We start from the raw sequence: 21845 nt of genomic DNA, 5'->3' as shown, positions 1-21845 counted from the left end.
GAAAATCATCCCATAAAAGAGGCAATAATTTACCTACCCTATTGCTTCACCTTTAGGACAAATTTTGACTTATGCTGAACTTTTTATTTTTGTTCCTGAACAATGCTCCAGATGTAGAAAGAATGTGTTTTTTAGTTTGGTTTGAACTGAATAAAAYATCAGAAAGCAGTGGAACATTAACTGGATTTCCAACCTGCCCAGCAATAGCCTGGGCTTCATCCTTGCAGATGCTGRCAGAGATATCTGGTAGGGAAACAGYCCAGGAGACACCTGGTCTTTCAAACACAAAACCCTTAAGCCCTACCAGAAAGAGTTCTGGCGGTTCAGGTACTCTGGAAAAAGAATTTCTGAAGAAAGCAACTTTCAGAGAACTAACAAGATTGGACAGCTGCTACTGGAAYGCAGAACATGGATGCAGAATATGAAAATACTACAGGTTTTCATATAATCTGACTTGAAGTGAGACATGCAACAYCTAAGGAGGCTAGACAAACTCTCTTCCACAGATGCAGCCACTTATGGGCATTATCAGGGAGGTGATAACAAGGAATTGGCTSCATGATCTGAACAGCCTCTTCTGGAATCAGCACACACAGAAGCAAAGCCACTGGCWTCAAAAGTGGGACTTCAAGGCTGGGATGCCAAGCAGCCAGAAAGCCTCACACACAATGAAAGGAAATGACATTACTGTGTTGGGGGCTGTAGGGTGAGCTAAACACAAGTATCTTAGACCATGTCTAGACTTCCATGACCAGGTTTGGACCATAGGAAAGGCATCAATGTGATCAATACCTGCTGAGCAAGTTCAGCAGAAGGACAAGCAGATAATCCAAACTTATCCTGAAGTGAGTAACTGCTGCATTGGCTGAGCCTTCCCAGCAGAGATGTAGGCCAGCCCAGAGCACTGCCCTGTCTCCTCAGAAACCCAGGCTATCTCCTCTGCCTTAGAGGAGCAAGTCCCTCCTGTCCAGCATCCCTCTTCCCAGATACCACAGCTCCACACTGACAACCACACGATTTTAACCTTTTCCTCCTTAGCCACAGACAGYTTCCTCAGTTAGCCCTTCCCAAAGATCAGGAGGGTGCAGGTGAGGCGTGCACGCCCGCCGGTACCCAAGCAGGTAAGGACTGACTAAACCAGGGCCGGGCTGACAGCGGGGCGGTGGAAATGCGGAGGGGACCCCTCACCCTGTGCCCTCACCCGCCGCCCATCGCGGCACCGCGGGGCCGCAGGGGCCGGAGCCCTCAGCGCAGAGCGGGACGCGGCCACGGCGCTCGGCCGGCGCGGCGCAGGCTCCTCCCTTCCCCCGCACCGCCACACGGCCCGGCTGCGGCGGCGCAGGGCGCTCGGTCCGCCGGCACCTGCCCGCCCGGGGCCGCTCCGCGCTGGGTGCCCGGGGCTSCGCGTCCCGGCGGGGCCAGGCGAGGCCGGCAGGAGAAGGACGAAGGAAAGAGAAGCGGGAGGAGGCCCAGGCCGCCCCGGCGCTSCTGCCTCCCCCCGCCCCGCGCTTTGTGCAGGCAGCCGCCGCCCGCCGGCCGCACGGATGCGGGAGCGGTAAGCAGCATCGCCCTTGGCGGGGCGGGAGCGCGGGGCGCGGAGCCGGCCGGGCTCTGCCTCCGCCTCCATCCCGCCGCTCCGCGCCAGCGGCCCCTGCGCCCTCAGCGGCGAGGGGCTGCTCCCCTTCCGGGGCCGGCGGCCGTGGAGCCGGCTCTGTACCTGCTCCCTTCGCTCCCGGCCCGGCCGGCGGGTCGTCTCCGCCCCAGGTGTCAGGTGCGGCGACCCGCGGAGGCCTCTCGGGAGCAGCTCTCCTGCGGGCAGGGGGGAACTCCGGGCGGGACCCCCGGGCGGGAGCGCGGCGGGGCCGGGGAGCGGGCGGCGGGGCGCGGGGGGCGGCGGGCAGCGAGCCCGGCCCCTGAACCTGCTGACTCCACTGCAAAGAGGTGGTGACACTGTGCTGGGGAGTCCGGAATGTTACCGTGTGCCAGAGGCAAATCAAACTGATAACCATGGGCTGGTTTTAAATGATTTCCGTGCACGTTGAAAGATGATGATCGGAACAGAAAGTGAAAGACTCTAAAACAGTAGAAATTGTGAGCATCTCTGAGAATTTGCTGTGCATCTGTGACTCTGRTGATCTTTTTCTGCTCATGTGCTTGGTTTTGTACCTGCCTCCTTTTGACCTCTGTAGGATCTCAGGTGTCCTTCTGAAGTGCACTGAAGAATGTAATTCACTCTTGCACATGTTGCCGTTTCAGAAGGGTGCTGAAAAGTCTCTTCTGGGGGAATTCCTCTTGGTGTGGAATTAATTTTATTTAATATGCACATGGTTCTGAATGCTCTGGAAAGTAATGGGCAGGAAAACCCCCAYCGTCTACTGAAAAGGGGAAGTGATGAGATTATGAGATCTTAGATACRCTGTGCTTCTCAGGGAGTTCATTCCCCAGGTGAAGACCAGCTTTGAGAAAGTTCTGTCTTCCCAGAAATAGGGTGTTTCATCATTGCTGGCTAAAGTGGATTATTATCCAAAACTGTAGTTAGCATGTAGTGWTGAATTGCCTTAGAAAACCAAGTCCTAGAAAACAGGATATAGACCCAGAACTTCATTGAATATTCCCAGGAGAATGGAGTCCAGGTTTGTTGTGGGTGCTGCTCAGGCAATATACTCTGAAATAGCTGAATTTTCTGATGTACTAATACATTTCATCTTGTATATTGCCTGTCTAAGTGCTAAATGTTTGGATAACTAAACCACAGGCCAGTGTTGGCAAGTCTCGGGTTTCATAGATCCTACGATACTGTAGGAATGCAGGAAGTATTCATCCCAAATTCTACAGGTACAAATTTCATAGTTGATGGTCTTTTTGTGTGTCTGTTATACTATTTTAAAAGGCTATAAGCACAGAGGATTATTTTGTAGCATTGTGTTTAAAAATAGGGGTCATTGTCTTGATCAATCCTGCRGTTATTTTTTATTGCTTGATACTGCTCTGTGGGCACTGTGAAGGCATTTCTGATGTGTTTTTCCTTACGTGCATGAAACATGTTCAAGGTTAGGCCTTCAGGCTTTTCCTGGAAGTTAATCACCAAGAGCAGGAAGAGTATAGCTCAAGGTGAGGGGTGTTGTGAAATCTTCAGCTGCGGTGGGAATGGCAAGGTGACTTGTGCATGAAAACACTGAACAAATACCAAACCTGAACAAATACCTGAACAATACAAATTTAGTATAAAACTAAATATTTGGTTTCTGTTTGGTGGAAATGCATGAATAATGGTTTTTTCTGGTTTTACCAGACTCTTGAAATTTTATTTGTGCATCAAAGCTTGTGCAGTTCCTGAACAATCTGTGTGCAGAGGCTTTTAGTACTGTTGTTGCAAAGAAATTCCTTTTATAAAGATGCAACATTTTCAATCTTGCCCCRCTGCTGATGCCTCTGGGTAATGCTGTGAGTCAGTGAGCTCCTCAGACACAACCCGTTGCCTACCACTTCCTACTGGCAGCTCTGGATGAGTCACAGCTCAGCACACAACACAGGGAATTGCGTTATGGAAGCTGTGGGTTCTCTACATAATCAACGTAGGAAGGATCTTCCTCTTTTAGCATCTCTGAACCGCTGTCAAAAGGCCGTCAGAGAGATCTRCTGCTCTATGCCGATACAAAAAGGAGCTTGTACAGGCTGCAAAGATCAATGGGCTCATCCTGAGGGGAAGAGCAAATAATTTGGAAATAGGCTCAGAGGTAGTCTGTGCATGGCTTCACTGGGATGAACAGCCTGTTGGCCTGTGAGGGTTCAAAATGTTAACCAGAAATCATCATGCTYAGCTTTGATATTCTGGATAATTCAGCTGACTGTCAAGCAGCCCTGTGAGCTGACTGTGTTACAGCCAGGGCTGCTATAAAACATGTGCTTACCACTGTCAATCTTAGAAACTTACRTAAGAGAAATTAAATATTGTAACTATCCAAGTAGAACAAGCAGTCTGAAGCACACAGAATTCTTCTCATAGAGCCACACATTCCTGTTGTTTTCCCTGAGTCTTTTTGCTCATAGCATTCTACATCCTGAATCACCTAGAACAGGGTAGGAGGTCAAAGATTTCCTTATGAAATCAGCTAACTGTRTTGTTTTAACACAGGCATTAAATGGTGGTTATTCATACTGATTGATCACACTTCATCCTGTAGGTCATCTCACTATCCATTCCTTACCTGCTCTTTGCTCTTAACCATTTGTGTACAAACCGTCAGARTCCTTTGAACTGATGCCACAAATTACTTTTTCTAGATTTGAGGCCAAAAKACAAGCTTCATTCTTTATAGGCAGTTTATTAGTCTTCAGATAAACTGTGAATTTGTATGTCAGAAATAWCAAATAAAATTGATTCTCCTTTATTTAGTTCCCTAAATTTGAGCCGTAGAAAGTAAGACAGCATAAGAATTTATCAGACAGAAATAGAAATTGATTGTTGCAATGGGTTACTCACTCAATTAACAAGGGGGCTTATTAGATGTTATGGAATCTGAAAGTGTTCTAAAATTAGGTAGGATGTATTCTGCCAGAAAAAATCATTGCATTTTATAGGAAGAATCAGAAGATTCTTAACCCTTCTAGCCTCGTGGGACCTGGGTCCTGAGAGAAGTAGGGATACAGGCAGAAAATTCTGTGAAACCTAAGGCTTTGCAACACATCATGCTTTCTTTGTTTCTTGAAAGTCTATGAAGTTGCAGGCCTCTGTTCTGCTTTTAGCCTCTCATTTGTTTCCCTTAGCAACACAGCTTCTTGTCTTCATGGTGGAAGTTTTATCAATTATATTATGTTTTGCAAATATCTCCCTTTTTCTCAGTATTTTAGTTGAATCATCAAAGAACAAACTGTATAACGACAGCTTTTGTGTATTTCTATCCTCTTCTAGGTTACTGTGCCCTGGTGCAATTTCAYTGGGGGATTGTTGTGATTTCCCAAAGGAAGGAAATGGCACTGTTTTTCTACACCATGTCTAGAACATCCTTTTACTGGGTCACTGGAAAGATGCTGTTCTGTGTTGCATAAGTATATTCACTGACTGCCTAAAAACACTTTTACTTGTAAGCCACCACATTCTACCATGGGTGATATTTATCCATTATGTTAAAAATGCTTTTTTTTTTGCTGAAACTGAATGGTGTCACTAAAGAAAGGAGGGGAGAGAAGGGATTGTGTTTTGCTTTCACACAAGAAACCACAAAAGACCACTGTCACTTCACAAATGCATGTTTGAATGTTCAATAGTTCCARTCCATTTTTCAGGATGTTCTCTTAGAAGTCACAAATGTTTTTGTAGMCAGAGCATATTAATAAATCTGGCAGGGAGCCATCATCTGTGTGTACAGCTCAAATGCATGGGGTTATGTTATGGTAACACACCCATGCTAGATGTTGATTTCAAWGCAGCCTGCATAAAAACAGATGAGAAAATAGTCTGAGGTCCCCTCTGTGCTTTGAAGCAATAGGAGAGAGAAGCCTGTGGGTTCTGCATCCACATACTCCGTAGGCAGGTTCTTGCATGTGCCATGTTGGACATTATCTGCATGTTGTAGTGGTTTATCAGAGTCTGAGCAGAGCCAGCAGCAATCCAATTTTATCAACTCAGCTTCTTGATGCAGTAATGTCTGTATCTGTGCCAAGAGGAATGCTGTCCCTAGAAAACAGGTAGTCAATGATATTCAAGTGACTGCACTGACTAATTGCAGCAGTCCAAATATTTGCAGAGCGACTGTAACAGTCTTCAGATAATTATTCAAACTTTTTCTTAACTGTGGGAAAACACATCCTTGTGTCACCCACTCTTTTTTTAGATGAAAATGAAGCTCAGCTTTGTGGTGTAAGATACAGCACTGAGTATCTAAGCAAGGCTTGGGTTTGGCAGATGTGTCCATGGAGGATCTTCCCTGCCCATGGTTTCTGCCTCTCAGCACCCAAGCAGGTGGAGGTGCTCCTGTCYGTACACACTGACAGGGTTTGCAGAGACTCTAGGCAATGTGCTGGGGTGTGGGGAGCACTGGTCCTTCACCAATGAAAAGGAGGAAATTATTGACCCACTTCCAGGAGAGATGGTTGTGTAGCTCAGCACTGCTCCTGGGAGCTGGTGGAGCTCGGGAGGAGGTCTTGGCTGGGCTGTTTAAGTGGAGCCATGGAGCTAAAAAGCAGTGTCAAACCACGAACTGGTGCTGAGATGGGCTTCTCTAGAGRTGACCTTAGTACTCCTGCTGTTAGGAGCAACTTGACCACTGAAAGGCACAGGGTTTCCASGAGCTGGCTCCTGTTTTCAGTGCTTCCTCTCACTGAAAGGCCATTCTGTGGGGTTTTTTTTGAGTGGTTATTTCCTCTGCACAAGAGAATGATCTTGCCATGACATTCCCCACTTTGTTGTTTTTCTTCCAGAAGAGACAACTTACTATACCAGCTGAATCCCTTGCTGTGATGATGAATGTTTGTTACAAAAAGCATGTTGACAGATGAACATGCTGTTTCTTTTTGGAGAGAACCAACAGAAGGCAGTTTGCTATTTAGGCTGGTATTTAGCATATTTATATATCAAACCTAAGCCTGTGTGGATAAATGRTTATGTGCTGTGCCAATACATGGCCTGGCATTTTAAAAAGAGCTGAATGAGATAGGTGCCTGTATTTTTAACCTATTTTTCATCGAAGTCGCTTGAATATCGACTTCCAAGGACAGAATATTAAATGTCTACCTCATAGGTGAGTAACTGGCATAAAACAGTCCTTTACCTTCCTCTGGCAATCACTGGTGTGCCCTATTTAAAGTTTGCTGAGACAACTGAGTTCCATTGTGGGTTATTGAAAGGTGTTATTTGTACTTGCTAATTTGGCTATTTTAATGAGAACTGACCTCCTTATGGTTTGAGATGCATCTTTATTCTAGGATTCTTCAGTCATCACMCTTCCTAGTATAGTAACATGAAGTATGACTGCATTAACTTCTCATGGCAATATCAAATATTTTTCTTGCCATGGGATGGTTGCAGAACAGTTCTCTCAAGAGTAGTATGCAAAAAGTAGAGCTATGCCACATATTAACTTCTATATTTGAAATTATTTTATATTATATTATATTTCTATCTATATTAGAAATATATTARCAGATATTTCTAGATATACTGTAAGGATCCTGATCCCAATGGAGTGAAGTGAATGATTTTGATGGGAACCTCATCTCGGCTATTTATCCCCCATGGTTGTGGTTGGAGTGTARTTCACTGTATTAGCATAACTATTTTGTAAGTTTGAGTATAATTGGTTTCAACTACACAAAGATAATTGGTATTTGAATTTATCTTTGCTCTTGTAAAGTGAAATATAAGTTTATGTCTAGCAAATAAGAGACACTTGTCAGAACTGGGCAATTTTTGTAGGCTCTGAATGAGCTCTTAGGGTGYCTTTTCAAATGCAGCTTTTATCAATCTAGGACGGTGCTGCCTCAGAAAGGGRCAAATCTRTCTGCTTTGCTGGCTTCAGCRYTCTGCCTGCTTCTTTGCATTTTGATTTTGAGGAGCAAGTATTTAGTTTTAAAAGTCCATTTAATTTTRTTTTGTATCAGCTRCAACTTGCCTTGAAGTGAGAGCCCWGAGAAGGCTGGTGAGGGTGRGGGGAGGCCCTTGSCAGTGCCGTGCCCTTCGAGCAGCTGAAGGTGACTGGGAAGCTGTGCCATAAGGAACATTATGCACAGAGGCATTCCAGGCAGCTGGCAGACATGCCTCTGGTGGTGTTTTCAGTAAAGCTTAACTTCCTGCATTTTAATCATTCATAATTCTGCCAGTGTGTCCGCATGTTAAGGATAATATATTGGAGTGCAGTCATAAGACAGCCCATGTTCTTTATATAATTTTTTTCTTCCTTAAGTTACCCTGACACCTGTGCTAGCAAATATATTTGACATTTTTGTAAAAGGGATTCAAATTCATTATAGTATTTCTTCTTGATTTACAGTGTCTTGTTTTTAGTGTGCTCCTGAGGCTAAATGTAAAAAGTCAGTTTCTTTTTTTATTTGCGGGCATTCTTCTGCTAAGCTGTTGCTGTGATATGTCTTAAGTTCTCTGCAGAGCTTCTTCATCCTTTCCTGGTTCTGACACAATTTTGAGGAAGTGTGAGTTTCTGCAATTACCAGATGTCTTCTCTTTAAAATACTTGGTATTAGACATTTACCAATTGTTAATACTAGTGCTTCTTTGGGTTAGAAGTTCACTGATTTAACCTCTGTTTATAACTTTATTCTTAAAGCCAATCAAGTTGAGAAATATTTGCAAGTAAAGGGTTCCATGGCATCTTCTTGGGCCATTTCCAGAGATTTTGACWGGGGGATATCATAGGCTTCTTCAACAAAGACCTCTTCGGGAACACTGGCCCCAAAACCCCATTAGTGGCTCTTGTGTTTGCCTCTTGTTGCATTAACTTTTTTGTGCTTGGGTACCAGCTAGGTTGAAAGGTCTTCAAGGAGCATTCTCCTAAATGTCCATTTCCTCTCTAGGCTTTGGAGAAGGTCTGTTAAGGGAGAAAGCCTTGAAAAGCAGTTTTCTTGCCAGAAGCTGGTAACTGAAATAAGGAATTGAAGGGAAATACATTTCTGYACTTTTACTTTTGAACAACTTTTTAAAATATACATTGAGTGAGTAGAATATTTTGCATTTTGTTATGCTTGGATGCRTATTTTAGATCAAATCCATTCTTCCGTTCAGCTATTGTAGATGTCTCAGATGCTTCCAGGAGAAATAAAATGAAAAATCCACAAGTGATGGATGAATAGTTGTGAAATATATGCTTTTTACCTCCTTTTTTTATGTTTGGTTGGTTTGAGTTTTGGTTTTTTTTGTTCCTGAGCTCCACAAAGCATAGGAATGCAGAGTTTCTCACTGAAGATTTTATTTCTCCTTAGAATCTGGGCTGCATGGGCAGAAGACTGACACAAGCTGTGCACTGGCCAAGCTTCTGCCTCTTTCCTTTCACAGACTTCCACATTCACAGTACTTCAGCTGAARAAGGGTTTCAGGTGGAACAAGCCCTAAAGCAGAATTATTTCATTATTGTTGTCCCACAGGGCCTTTCTACAGTTTGTGAATAGGCAATGAAYGGGCTCTCCTGCCAAGCTGATCATTTACACCACAGCTCCACGTACATAAAATTAAATTGTTTAGAGAACTGTTTTCATTAGCTCTCCTACCACARCTAAGGTTGCTTTCTTGGATATATAAGCTACGCTCATTTCTTTGGTTACACACTGTGCAAGCACTTTGAATACCTTAATTTGCAAAAGGCAGGTCTTGAAATTGAGTTGCACTAACAGTTAAAATTAAGGACTGATCTAATAGATGGTGTTGAGTTTTGGAAGAAAAATGAGGAAGACACAAACACAAAAATCAATACCTGAGAAATACAGCCAGCTAAAAACAYATTAGGGTTGTTTTCTCTAACCCAGAGTCCTCTGGCCTCTAGAGAGAGTGTGCTAAAAAATTTCTCTGCTGAACCCACTCTATGCTTTTAAAAAARCATAAGCATGTTTATTGCAACATAGAAAGTGCCTTCAACATGCAGGATCAAAACTGTTTAGATTGAGTGCACCAAAATGAAAAAACACTTTAGAAACTTAATTTTCACATTTCCTGTGTAATTTAAATAYTTCATTCCTCTCTCAGAGTTGGGTTTTCTGGTTTTGATTTAGTTTTCATTTGGGGTTTTTTTATGACCACAACATCTACATTTTTGTCTTTTCAAAGACAAAAACTTGTTCAAAGCTGTTCAAGGAGGAATTTTTATCAGTTGACTCATCACAGTTTATTGTATTTTGAGTGTTGAAGTCAGCAAGCTGTGCAGGTGGAACACATGGTGTTTGAAGTATTTTTTCTGCTTTATATTACTGATACAAGCTTGTGTGTAAAGTTTTATTTTTAATTATAGGCTTAGCAGGAAATAACGATTCATACTGTTTATAAATATGTTTGTCAAAACATATGTTCAAGGAAACACAGATTCTGTGATTAGTCCTCAAACTTCTGAATTTTTCACTTAACAGTTGAACATTAGGGATTTTTAAGTTGCTGTAAAATTGTAAAAATAATTTATTGTGTTCAAATCCACTGAAATAATATTAGTACAGGTCAGCTAGTCCACAACTGTGATGTAAGCCCTTATGCGTTTCCAATTTAAATTCTAGATGCCTGGTACATTTTAAATKGTTATTAAATGTGTCACCAAAGTAATGAGTGGGTGCTGGCATGCAAAGTTACCYGACATTTGAATGTATTTCTAATCTGAATGACATATTTTTTCCAGCACATGACCACAATCAACGTATCTATATTCCAGTTTCCCTTGGGCTGTTAAACCCSGAGACATCTGGTGGCAAATACTGAGCTCTGGATTGATACTGCCCTTTTTGGCCAGATGGAGGCTTTGGAGGAGAAGAGCAATCTCCTTGGTTTGCAGGCAGACAGCAACATGGAGCAACCATTCACTRTCAGCTCATTGGTATGTATGACAAAGAAATCCTTCTGTGGCTGAGCAACTTCTCTTTCAATTAGGAAACAACTCGAGAGAGCTGTTCRCAGTGTTGGCTCTCAGCTCCATGGGTCTCTTCCTGCATGTGCCATGCTTCTCCCATGTTCTGCCGCATGGTTTGGTTGAAATTTATTAGGTTTCTATAGATGTGATTTATGGGGTCTCAGCATTCAGGTTTTWAAGAAGCTGAAATGAGCCTTTTGAATAGAAAGAGTGAAAAATTTCATCAAAGTAAGAGGAAGCAACTTGCAGTAGACAKTATTTATTTATTATTTAACAGGAAGGTAATGACCATAATAAGCAGCTATGGTTCTTCTTCAGTGATTGGTTCTAACTTCTTGTTCTTTAACTGCCTYATTTAAAACTGGAAATGAAGATTTGAAATGAACTGTTGACTAACCAGAGGAACTTATTGCTACCTGAACTATTCCTAGCAGTCAAATGCTGTGCATCATGTAATAGGAGTCAGAGTATTCAGGAAATCCATCAAAGTGTTAAGACAGAACCTTGTAGAATTTGTGTGGGGGGGCGGGTTCTAAAGAGGACACACTTTATATTACCTTTGGTAATTCTTACAGCAATTTACTTTTTTTTTTCCCACAGGGATTTTCCCAATTTTATCTTTTTCTTGTTGTGTTTTTTTGGGAATAGGATCACTTTTTTTTTTTAATCAAAATTTGCTTGCACTTGAGAAACATGTTGAGAATGTTTCAGCTGTACCTAGAGATGGGGAAACCAATGCCTATTTTGAGAAAAAAACTGAGCTGAAGATTTCCCTTGAGCTTCGTGACTTAGACCGCTTACTGAAAGTGAAAGAGACTATTCTCTTTGCTAATCAGTCTGTTCTTCTTCAGAAAAAGCTGGTGGCTGTTCCTGACCACACAGACATCTCTGTGACCCCAGAAGAGAGAGTCCGTGCCTTAAGCAAGCTTGGCAGCAATATCACCATCAACGAAGACATCACTCCCCGCCGTTATTTCCGATCCGGAGTGGAGATGGAGCGGATGGCGTCGGTGTACATGGAGGAGGGGAACCTGGAGAACGCTTTCGTGTTTTACAATAAGTTCATAACGTAAGAAAACGGTTGCAGTCATTACAGCTTATAATTCTGGGTAAACTCAAATGGAGAGCTGCAGTCAGAACCCCTTTAGATAAGGAGAAAATTGTTTAGTGTGTTCTTGCAGAGCAGCTTTGTCCTCTGGAGATCTTTTACACTGAACATGGGCTTTGTTAAAACTTCATCTCACCTTTTCATACAGTATCCTATCCRTGTATGAGCTGCCAGGCATGAATTAAGTTTACTCAGGCATGAGTAAACCGTGAGCATTGTTGCCCACTGATTGTTCTCTGTATGTCAGCATGCTGGTTAAATACAGTCTCTGACTTAAAAAGCAGTGTTTAAATAAGATTTCTGAGCCTTTAGTAGTTGTGCCCTATGAGCATCTGCTGATAAGATGGTAGTATTTCACAGCACTTAAAAAGCATGAGAAAAATGTTTTCTTGCTTTTTTTTTTTTTACCATTTTTTCCCCAAAAAGATTAAGTGTAATTTATTGTTTCTTCCAGGATAAATGCAAAATCTACAATGAATRTTCATTGTATGATTATTCTCCCCACCACAAAAGAACAAATCTGGCCAGGTTTCATTGCAACTCTCAAAATAGACAGCTGAAAAATATATCAATGGCAGATTTAAACTTTTAACCTAGCTAGTTTTGCTGTAGGATTGATTGGCTTGTTTTATTACTTCTGAAAGGGTTTTTTTTAACATGCATATTTAAAAATTTTTATAATAGGAGATATCCTTGCTTCCTCCATATTTGAGAAATAAAAACAAGACCAAACTGAAAACTAGACCAAACCTTTCCTAGGGCACTTCATTTTAAATGTATCCATCTCTATAAAAAGAGGGTCTGGAGGTGAATGTTGTGCAAATTGCTGAAAGAATGATAGCAGCTGTGTGTATTCTTTGCAGCTGAGTGTTACCATAATTTATGTGTTAGGCAGGTTAATAATACTGCAGTTAGCTGTGCAGCTCGGTCTGGTAAAAATACCTGCTTTAATGGGAGTCAGTGCTGCATTCTTGTCTTCCATTTAAGAGTCAGCATTTTGGCTAAGGACAGACAAAGGGAATAGAAACAAGATTTATTAACACTGACTAGAGTGGAGAGTGTTTTTGAGGGATATTTTTAGGTGCTGGCTGCAAGTTAGTAGTTTTTTTTTTTAACCTAACTCAGTACTAATGAAAACCAAAATATATCAGATGTGGAAAATATCTTCCTGTCTTTATTCTGTGTGTCCTATATAGGTCCATACCATAATGTGTTAGTTTAAACATGTGTGTAGAGCCCTGATCCAAGTCATCTGGAACTCAGTGTTTAAGTCATTTTCTGCCAACATGAAAGCTATTGTGGATATTCCTCTGACTGCTAATATAAAACATGCATGTTTAATTTTCTAGGTTATTTGTGGAAAAGCTACCCAGTCACCGAGACTATCACCAATGTGCAGTACCAGAAAAACAAGATATTATTAAGGTAGGATTATGGTTTCCTGGTCTTTAAGAAATATTTTGCACAGAATCTCTGTTTTTCCCAGCACTTCTTTTTCCCCAGAGCCCACATAGCCCATAGCAGYCATTGCAGCTTGAATTTCTGATACCTTCCTTCACTACTCATTCATGTTTTATTTTGGAAATTAAATTATCAATCTAAAAGGTGAATTTGAACGGTCTGAGTAATTTGGCAGGTTGTTGGAAGAGCAGGTACATCTACTTCTGAAAGTTTATATATTAAAAATGCACTATATTAACAGTACTGAGTTTGATTCAATGGACAATGGTCCAAACCGAGTATTGCAAACAGAAGGAGACATGTGTGGCATTAATAATGTCTGTGCAGTATTTGCTTACTCTGCTAAATAAGTATAGTATGTTTTTGCTTTTTTTATTACCAAATATGTATTTACGTAGTTTTTAGCAGATTTTTTCCCTCTACTTCTTTACAAAAGAGTTCTACATTTTTTCTCCTCTAGAAAAGAAATAAATGTTTAATATAACCTTACACTGATCTTAAACCAGCTGGAATGGCCCAGTGAGAATTTTAGTAGAACTATGAGTGTCTCTTGATCCATGCTCCCATGTTTGCATGCTTTCTCACTTTTTACACTGARTGCTTTACTCAAAACCAAAACACTTCATGCCAAAATTCTGACTGAGGTCCACATTGCAGGAAAATGTCCCTTTTGAGAAAGGGCATCTACCATTGCTTCCTCCTATGGCACTCAGAAGGATTAAGCACATGGTCTTTTCCCCTCCCTTCTCTACAGACTCTGAATTATTTCATAATAACCTTCACATCAGTAAAAAATGCTGAGCATTGGTTTTGTTTTACAAACAATGTTGGTTTGCCAGGTCTGTGACAGAAAGCTACAGGTGTAGCTATCTCTTCAAACAGTTTTTTTCTTTTTGTTGTCCCACTTGGAAATGGGCATATTCAGACATATTTCTGACTGGGAAGTTCCAGAGAAATATGCAATGATCTCACCTGCAACTCAATTAAGTTGGCTTAGCTTTTTTTTAATGAAGTATACCTACAACAAAGATGTTATTCATGACACAATTATTAAACAAAACAGAGATAAGACTGCTAACCTAAGGACTGATCTTTCCTTGTGATAAGAAATAGCCATGTCACACTTTTCACTAGTATAAACCAAGATATCTTTATTGAAACCAGTGTACTGTAGAAGTTTCATAAACTGATGATTTAATGCATATTTCCTCTTTTTTTTTCCCCTGGGAGAAGAGCAGGGGTTGGTTTTTATTTTGTATTTTTAAAAAATCTGTGTTACAACTGAGTTTGTTTTCCAGGTGGCTCTTTTTAAAAGTGAAAAGTAAACTTATCTATCTTTTTCCCTTATCCCATCTCAAAGAAATTGAAGGAGGTTGCATTTCCACGGACAGATGAACTGAAAAGAGATCTTTTAAAAAAATATAACTTAGAATATCAAGAATACATGCAACACAAAGTAAGTTCTATATGTTTATTAAATGTTGGCATGAATATTTTTCTGTCATATAAAACTTAAAAATTAAGTAGAATAATACCAGTTCTATAAGAACCTAATAATTTCCTGAGCTGCTTAGGAATGGCTTTTCATTTCTTCTTTAGAACCAGCTGGTCTGTGTGCTAGGAAATGCATATGCTGCCATATTTCCTGAATAAATGTCTACAAAGATCCAGATAGGTTTCTGATATGCTCTGATTCTGCCTTATRAACACAATGCAATTGATACTTGTATCAATATGTGGAAAAGGCTTCAAGTGTGTTCCAATTTGAMTTGAGATTGAAGTCACCAAAAACAGGATCTAGAGCTTAAAAACCTGTCTTGGGAAAAGCATCTGAGAAACATCTTTTTTGTTCCCTCCATAAATAATTCGTTTTCCATACTACCTTTGGGTATATAGTTTTATTTTCCAGTTCAGTCGCCAGGTTCCAAAAKACTTCATTTTTAATGACAGGATTTTATGGTTTTATTGAACTGCTAGATTGCTCCTTTCCTTCATTTTTTGTAGCATTTTTGGTGTTCTGAGGATGTCACTATGTTGTGTATGTTTCAGAACAAATGTAAAACTGAATTTCTGAAGAAATTAGAGCATCAAAAGCTAATAGAGGCAGAGAAGAAACGAATCGCACATATGCGGCAGCAGCAGCTCGAATCAGAACAGTTTCAATTCTTTGAGGATCAACTTAAGAAGCAAGAACTAGCTCGAGATCAGAAAATCAAAGAGAGTATGGTTATGTCTGAGCAGATAGATGGAAGTATGCTATCTTGTATTTCTGTACCAGAGAACAGTTCCTTATCTGCGGCGCTGCTGGACAAAAAAGAGAGGAGYGGCACATCCGGCTGTGCTGGACATTCGCCGCCAGGAGAACGGGTCCTAAAGCCAGCAGCYACTCTAGGTGCTGTTCAGAGTAAGTACAAACATTTCTTTTTTCCTCTATTCTATTTTATCTACCTGCATATGTCTTTATTAGCTGTAAGGATGTCCATGCTGAAATAACCATGCACACGTTTGTGCAAACACAGCAGTTCGTTATAGTTCCTTCATTTGAAGAGGGAGATTCGCAGAGTTTCACATTTTCCAGTTCAGTATCAATGGATGGATGTAGAGACTGAGATTTAGTGTTCCCTGAAATGTTGTTTGAATCTTGCCATGGACTTCAAGGGAACAGGAACAGAACCAGCAGAGGTTCACCCTGGAAAGCCCTGGCCTGGGACWTGGTACCAGCTCACTGTCACCTCAGGGACAGGCTAGTGAGTGTATTTTATGGGCTGGTGACTYCAATTTAGATGAAGTGCTTGTGCTGTAGATTTATTCTCATTAGAAGTTAATGATGTGGTAAGTATAATTCTTTCACTTTAAGTAATATAGTATAATATTCTGTGTATATTTTCTTATTTTAGGGATCTTCATTGTGTTAGCTGTAAATGTCTTTTTATCTCTCTTTCTCTCTTTTTTCTTTTTTTTTTTTTTTTTTTTTTTGGTTATCTCAATTGGCCGAAGCACTCAGAGGTGTCATTTTGCCCAGGGATCTCTGTCACAAATTTCTGCTGCTGGCAGAGGCAAATACAGTAAGAGGAATAGAGACATGTGGAATTCTCTGTGGAAAACTGGTACAGTTTAACCCTCACATTTGTATGGGGAGGACATATTTGATAGCTCTGTATTGTTCTGTGATGTATTGATTTCAGAGCAAAAGCAGATATAAATGGTTAGYCTTTCATGTTATGAACTTCATATTTTAACTTGAGTGGTCACTTCAGCATTGTGGGCTTGCTTTATTGGGAAAACATCTGCTCAAAGTTCTCTGCTGCTGTTGTTATAAAGCCTAGCAAGTTTTTCAGCATGCTGTACAATACAGGCTTTTTCCAGTACTTTCTCTGGCATTCATCTAAGGTAAGTGAGGTTTAGTTACAGGACAATGAAATATAAAGACTGCTAGAATCCACTGGAGTCATCAAATTAATAGTGGCACAACCAAACAGAAGAAAAAAATCCTCCCATGAAGCTGTAGAACATCTGATTTTCAGGCTGTTTTTTTCCTTTGACCTAGATAACAATTAATGTCCTTGGAGAGCAGGGAAAGATGTCATGGCTGATGCTGGCATACAAAGAATTCTAAAGATGATCCCAAGTGCATTTGAATTGCATGAAGAGAAAGAATAGCAGTAATAGYCATGTTCTAAGTTTCACAGATAATCATTATTGTTTTCTCAAAGCTCCTTTATATGTTTTTAATTATTTKAAAGGGCAGTCTTTTCACATTGGTCTCTAAGAACATTTCAATACAACAGACTTGTGTTGTGACTAATGCTACCCTGTATGTTTGCATGATAAAATGCTAAGGCATATTTTTAGGTGCAGTAATGTCAGTAGAGCTGCATTGGAGTCAGTGGTGCTGTACTGTTTCGTTTTAGCTGATAGGTTGACATCTTTCAGATTTTGATTGGGCATTTATTCCTTAGTTAGTCTGTTCTARCCTAAGTCAATGTTTGTTTTGCAGACACATAATGAATTTACTATTACACAYGTAATAGTGCCAAAGCAAACTGCGGGACCAGACTACTGTGACATGGAGAATGTGGAAGAATTATTTGGTATTCAGGATCAGTATGATCTTCTCACTTTGGGATGGATCCATGTACGTAAGACTCATAGAATGTGTCTCTCTATTGGCTCTACATACTATGTGGAAAAAGAAAATTACACTAAAGAAGAAACTGGAGTAATACAAATTAATTTGCTTACTTAATTCAAATTGYAGTGATGTAAATAAGCACTCATGTTTTCCACAGAGAACTCCTGAATGCAATTGAGGCATCCTGTTGACATAATGGGTGTGCTTTTGCTAGTGCAACTTTTGTGTATGTTGGTTTAGGGGTATTTTATTACTGTTTAATGTCATATTCAAAAGTCAGGGCGGGGAGTATTGTGTCATTTAAACTTTATAATAATTTCACTCCTAGAGATTTTGGACAGTTAGGTCATTTCCATTTGTCTTGTGCTTCTTCATTCCACCATTTCCCCCCATTATCAGAAAATCGCCTGTATGTTTGATTGTGAATGTGCCTCCATGMATCTCATGCTGAAAAGCCACTCTAACAATATAGAATCTGGGATAATAAGAACTTAAGAAACCAACCTGGGGAAATTCTGATGCTTTCTATTGTAATAATTTATTTTTCTTTCTTGAATGTATGCTGACCTTGATCTGCAAGAAATATTTCATGATGTTGCGKTTTTCCTTTCTTTTTGTAGACACATCCAACACAAACTGCATTCTTATCCAGCGTTGATCTTCATACTCACTGTTCTTATCAGCTAATGTTGCCAGAGGCCATTGCAATTGTTTGTTCACCAAAGCATAATGAGTGAGTTCTGATTTTTTTTAAGTAATATTTAGATTTTTTCCCTGCTTCTTTTCATAAAATGTGATCAAATGCAAACAGTACATGTCAACTCCGAAGGGCATGAACACTGTGTTGTGACTTTGTTTTCTAGAAGTTGCCTAGATTTGCATTTCAGTCAGTCTCTATGCACAATATTGTTTCTGGCTTCTCTCTCCCCCTCCCTTTGYAGACCCAGGTTTTATATTTATTAATTTTTTAAATATTCTGATCAACAACATAATAATTACAGGAGCTATTCTTCTGGAGTATTCATTGCCATTGCTCTACCACAAATGCATCTTCATTCTGTCTGCTTAAGGATGTGGGGGGAAGATTAGGCATATTTCTCTAGAATGATATCAAAATTGCASTTTGAGAAGCAGAAGGGTAAAAATCACTTTTTTTGGTAATAAGGATCTATTGTTGCATTTTAAAGAAATACAAAATATGTATCTGGAAAACACTGGTAGAGTGTAAATATGAATGTGAGGGTTTGTAATAGAACAGGTTTCCCACAGTGGTTGTGAAGTTGGCATCCTTGGAGATATGGAAAACCTGACTGGGCATGGTCCTGGCAGCCTGCTCAAAGTGSTTCTGCCAGAGCAGGGGGATTGGACCAGATCCAGATGTTCCTTCCAACCTCAACAAATTAGTGATTCTCCTTTGGTGTGCCTGGCWTTTCAGGGTGCCAGGGCTAACTCCATTGTTTAGACTGTGCATTTCTTCATCCTTTCTTTCTGGCCTTCTGCCTCTGTTCATAACTTTTATGAATCYTGTCCTGGTTGCCTAACTTCCTAAATGGCTCTCTAGGTAGTTGTGAACACAGATTGTGTGTCAGGGGCACAAGCACTTGGCTTTCTAAMCACGAGCATGCCTGTGTACCTGTCCAAACTTCTGATCTCACAAACTTCTCCCACAGTTTGTGCCGATAGCCTGTAACCTCCTCTGACTGTAACATTTATATTGTCAGATGCTGTCCTGCAGTTAATAGGTATCAATCTTCTTCACAGAAAGATGGCTTTGTAAGGTTTTATTCAATACCGAAAGTGTTTCAGCACTACATTTTCTGATGCTGTGTGTTATGTGGTTATCTAAAAGGGTGGGGAAGGTATACTCCTACTCTAGTCATTTACACAGTTTAAAGGYTGTTCTCCTTAAGTTGCCCTGGGTGAAATGCAATCCAGAACACATAAGTTTCTGGTTTGCATCTGTTCCTGTATGAACCAGCCTTATCCTTCAGTGGCCTAACCTGCCTAATGGGAATATCACCAGTATTGTGATCCTTTTTCTCTCCTCCCCTCATCATCTCTTCCTTTACAGGGATACAACTCCCCTCAATTTAAACTACCTTTAAAAATCCAACTCAGCCTGGACTCCTGTGTGTCAAAGGTCACCAAGAACCTTTCTGTTGTCCTCCTTTTAAGCTAAGCAATTTGTGTGTCAAACCTTGGACGCGTATTATGGGAGCAGTGTGTAACAGGAGTTTCATGTTTTGCTTTTCAGCACTGGCATCTTCAGACTTACTAATGCTGGCATGCTAGAAGTATCTGCTTGTAAAAAGAAGGGATTCCATCCACATACAAAGGACCCTAGGTTATTTAATGTAAGTATACAATTCAACACAGTTTTGACTATTCAAATTCTTGACCATTGTTCTGCTGCAAACAGAAACTTGAGATTAGACTTCATAATAATTTTCCCATTTCACTAATTCATTGCCCTTAGTTCACTGGCCAAGGTAGACATCAGGAGACTACTTAAGCAGGCATTAGCAGCCATGTGGGCAGTGCTACAATGTCAAATGGTGGTTAACTCAAAGGTAGTTACCATCAGTCACCATTTTTAGCTGCTTTCAGATGGAGCAAAAGCCACATTTTCAAATGGGAGATACTCCTGAGCTCTTCAGTTTTTAAGCAATGAATCAGTTCCTATCTCCAACTGTAGTGTCCCAACGGAACATAGATGTGCAGCTATAAGTAGGTTAAGCCCTATTTCCTTCATTACCCATAATTTTCCCCTGGCTTCTCTCAGCATTTCTCTGTAACTACCACATCTTTTGATATTTTAATAGCATAATGCTATATGTATGGCTGAACAGTACAGTCAGAATTGTCTTCCAGCTAATAGTAACATTTCTGATAAGCATCTCTACCTTTGAATAATTAAGGGTTTGGGTTTTATTCTGTGGGGTTCACTTCAAATACAGAAGCGTCTCATATAGCTTAAAATAAAATGATCAAATACAGAGAAGTAATGCTGAGAGACATTGGAAATAACTGTATTGTCAGACTCTCTGAATGTCAATATTAATCCTCAAAAGAAGCAGAGGTCAGAGTTCTTTGTTTTCATCTGTTCTTTCATTGCTGAGTGTAGGGACAATGAGAAGGTAGTCCAACTGTAAAAAAAAGTTGATTGTTTTTTCTAGGTAGGCATTTTTCAGTAGTCATTTATAGACTGAGTTAATGGATGAAGTTACTGGCTATTTTACTGAAACTGATTTCTGAGAGTGATGGGTTGACTTCTTCTGCAGCCATGTACCCATGTGGTTGGGAAGGACATAAAGATAATTGTGCTGGATCTGAGGTGATACGGAGAGACCACATCGATGTCACTCTACAAAAGGCCAAAACATAAAAATGGATTCCTGTTTTTCCTACATTTTCAGAAATTACTTTTATATTTATACATTTTAGATTGAATGGTTTGATATTTATTGCTCTAGCCTGTTTTGGAGTTATTTTGTTGCTCTGTCAAGATGGAGTTCAGTGGCATTACCCCTGAATCTGTAAACAAATCTCACCTATAAAACACAACAATAAAATGAACTTCAAACTACAGTAACTGTGTTGAAATACGTAGTGTTTCTTTTATCAKTTGTTGGCATTAGTTGCCTTCTGAGAATTAGAAATTTTTAACAGTGGTTGGCTTTTTGTGATTTCCAGCTATGTACATCCTTCACAGCTTCAGTATATTGAAGTTATATGTGATAGAAGCAAATCGATCAGTTTAGGTGATTTTTTTTCATCCTTTTCTCCATTCCAACTTCTATAGCTCATGTTTCAGCTAAGCTATTAAGCAGAAAATACTTAGGAAAACACAAGTCCTTTACCTGAGAGCTGACTCTCACCATTTTGGAATAGCAGAGATGCATCAGTCCCTTGGAGAAATGTATCTTCTCCAGCAACCCACCAATAGAAACTTTAAATTGGAAGACACTTATGCTRGAAAGGATTCCCTGGATGTATCTAGAGTTAGATAAAAAGATCTAGACAGAGTTAGAAGGAAGAACCATACAAAGTTACTTGCTTTTCCAAGGGTTTATTTAGTAACTGTTCCAAAAACCTAGATGACCTGTACTTTAAATAATCAGGTTAGTACAAAGAGGTTTGCATCAAGTGCTAACAGTCAGAAGCTGGACAAGATCTGGAACCCCGGGGTTATGCAGACATGGTAAATAACAGGTGCTGTTACAAAGAGCTTACAGTTTGAAAGATAACAAGTAACAGGCAAGTGAGGTAAACTAGAGAGGAAAACAGGTTAACAAAAAATAAATAGSATCTTTATCCTGAGCTCTAATGAATACAGACTGTAGCAAGTTCCTTAGAAGGGACCTTTTCCAGGTCTGTCTCAGTGAATTCTTTATTCATATATATATACTTCTAAGACAGTATTACTGGCTTCAGCTTCTATGCAGATACTTCTAGCTTACTATCAGTTTTGGTGCAGTTAAGATTATAAATGGAATCAGAAAAAAATCACAGAAAAAGAAAAWTTTCTAAATTATTTTAGCTACTTTGAATGCATTACTCCCCCCTAAAAAAAAAGTTCTGAAGAGAAAGT

The 21845-nt window shown here is 40.1% G+C and overlaps 1 protein-coding gene across 3 annotated transcripts; it reads left to right on the top strand.

Moving 5' to 3' along the window:
• Window positions 1-1340: 1340 nt before the first annotated feature.
• On the top strand, window positions 1341-20836 carry STAMBPL1 (STAM binding protein like 1). Of its 3 annotated transcripts, none has more exons than XM_057370965.1 (11): window positions 1341-1555; window positions 10326-10520; window positions 11405-11622; window positions 13011-13086; window positions 14483-14578; window positions 15172-15526; window positions 16105-16187; window positions 17120-17257; window positions 17875-17987; window positions 19509-19608; window positions 20536-20836. In XM_057370965.1, the coding sequence occupies exons 2-11, from the start codon at window positions 10437-10439 to the stop codon at window positions 20590-20592; spliced, it is 1320 nt and encodes a 439-aa protein (XP_057226948.1). In that variant the 5' UTR covers window positions 1341-1555; window positions 10326-10436; the 3' UTR covers window positions 20593-20836. The 3 variants fall into 3 exon arrangements, with proteins under 3 accessions (XP_057226948.1, XP_057226947.1, XP_057226946.1); XM_057370964.1 differs by having other exon boundaries at window positions 1342-1555; window positions 10359-10520; window positions 16105-16229; XM_057370963.1 differs by having other exon boundaries at window positions 1342-1555; window positions 16105-16229.
• The last annotated feature ends 1009 nt before the right edge of the window (window positions 20837-21845 follow it).

Source organism: Malurus melanocephalus, unplaced genomic scaffold (assembly GCF_030028575.1).
Source record: "Malurus melanocephalus ecotype Western Australia unplaced genomic scaffold, MMel_1.1 scaffold_137, whole genome shotgun sequence".
Lineage (NCBI taxonomy): Eukaryota > Metazoa > Chordata > Aves > Passeriformes > Maluridae > Malurus > Malurus melanocephalus.
Note: the sequence above shows the minus strand (reverse complement) of the source record. Positions and strands in the feature narration are given on the sequence as shown.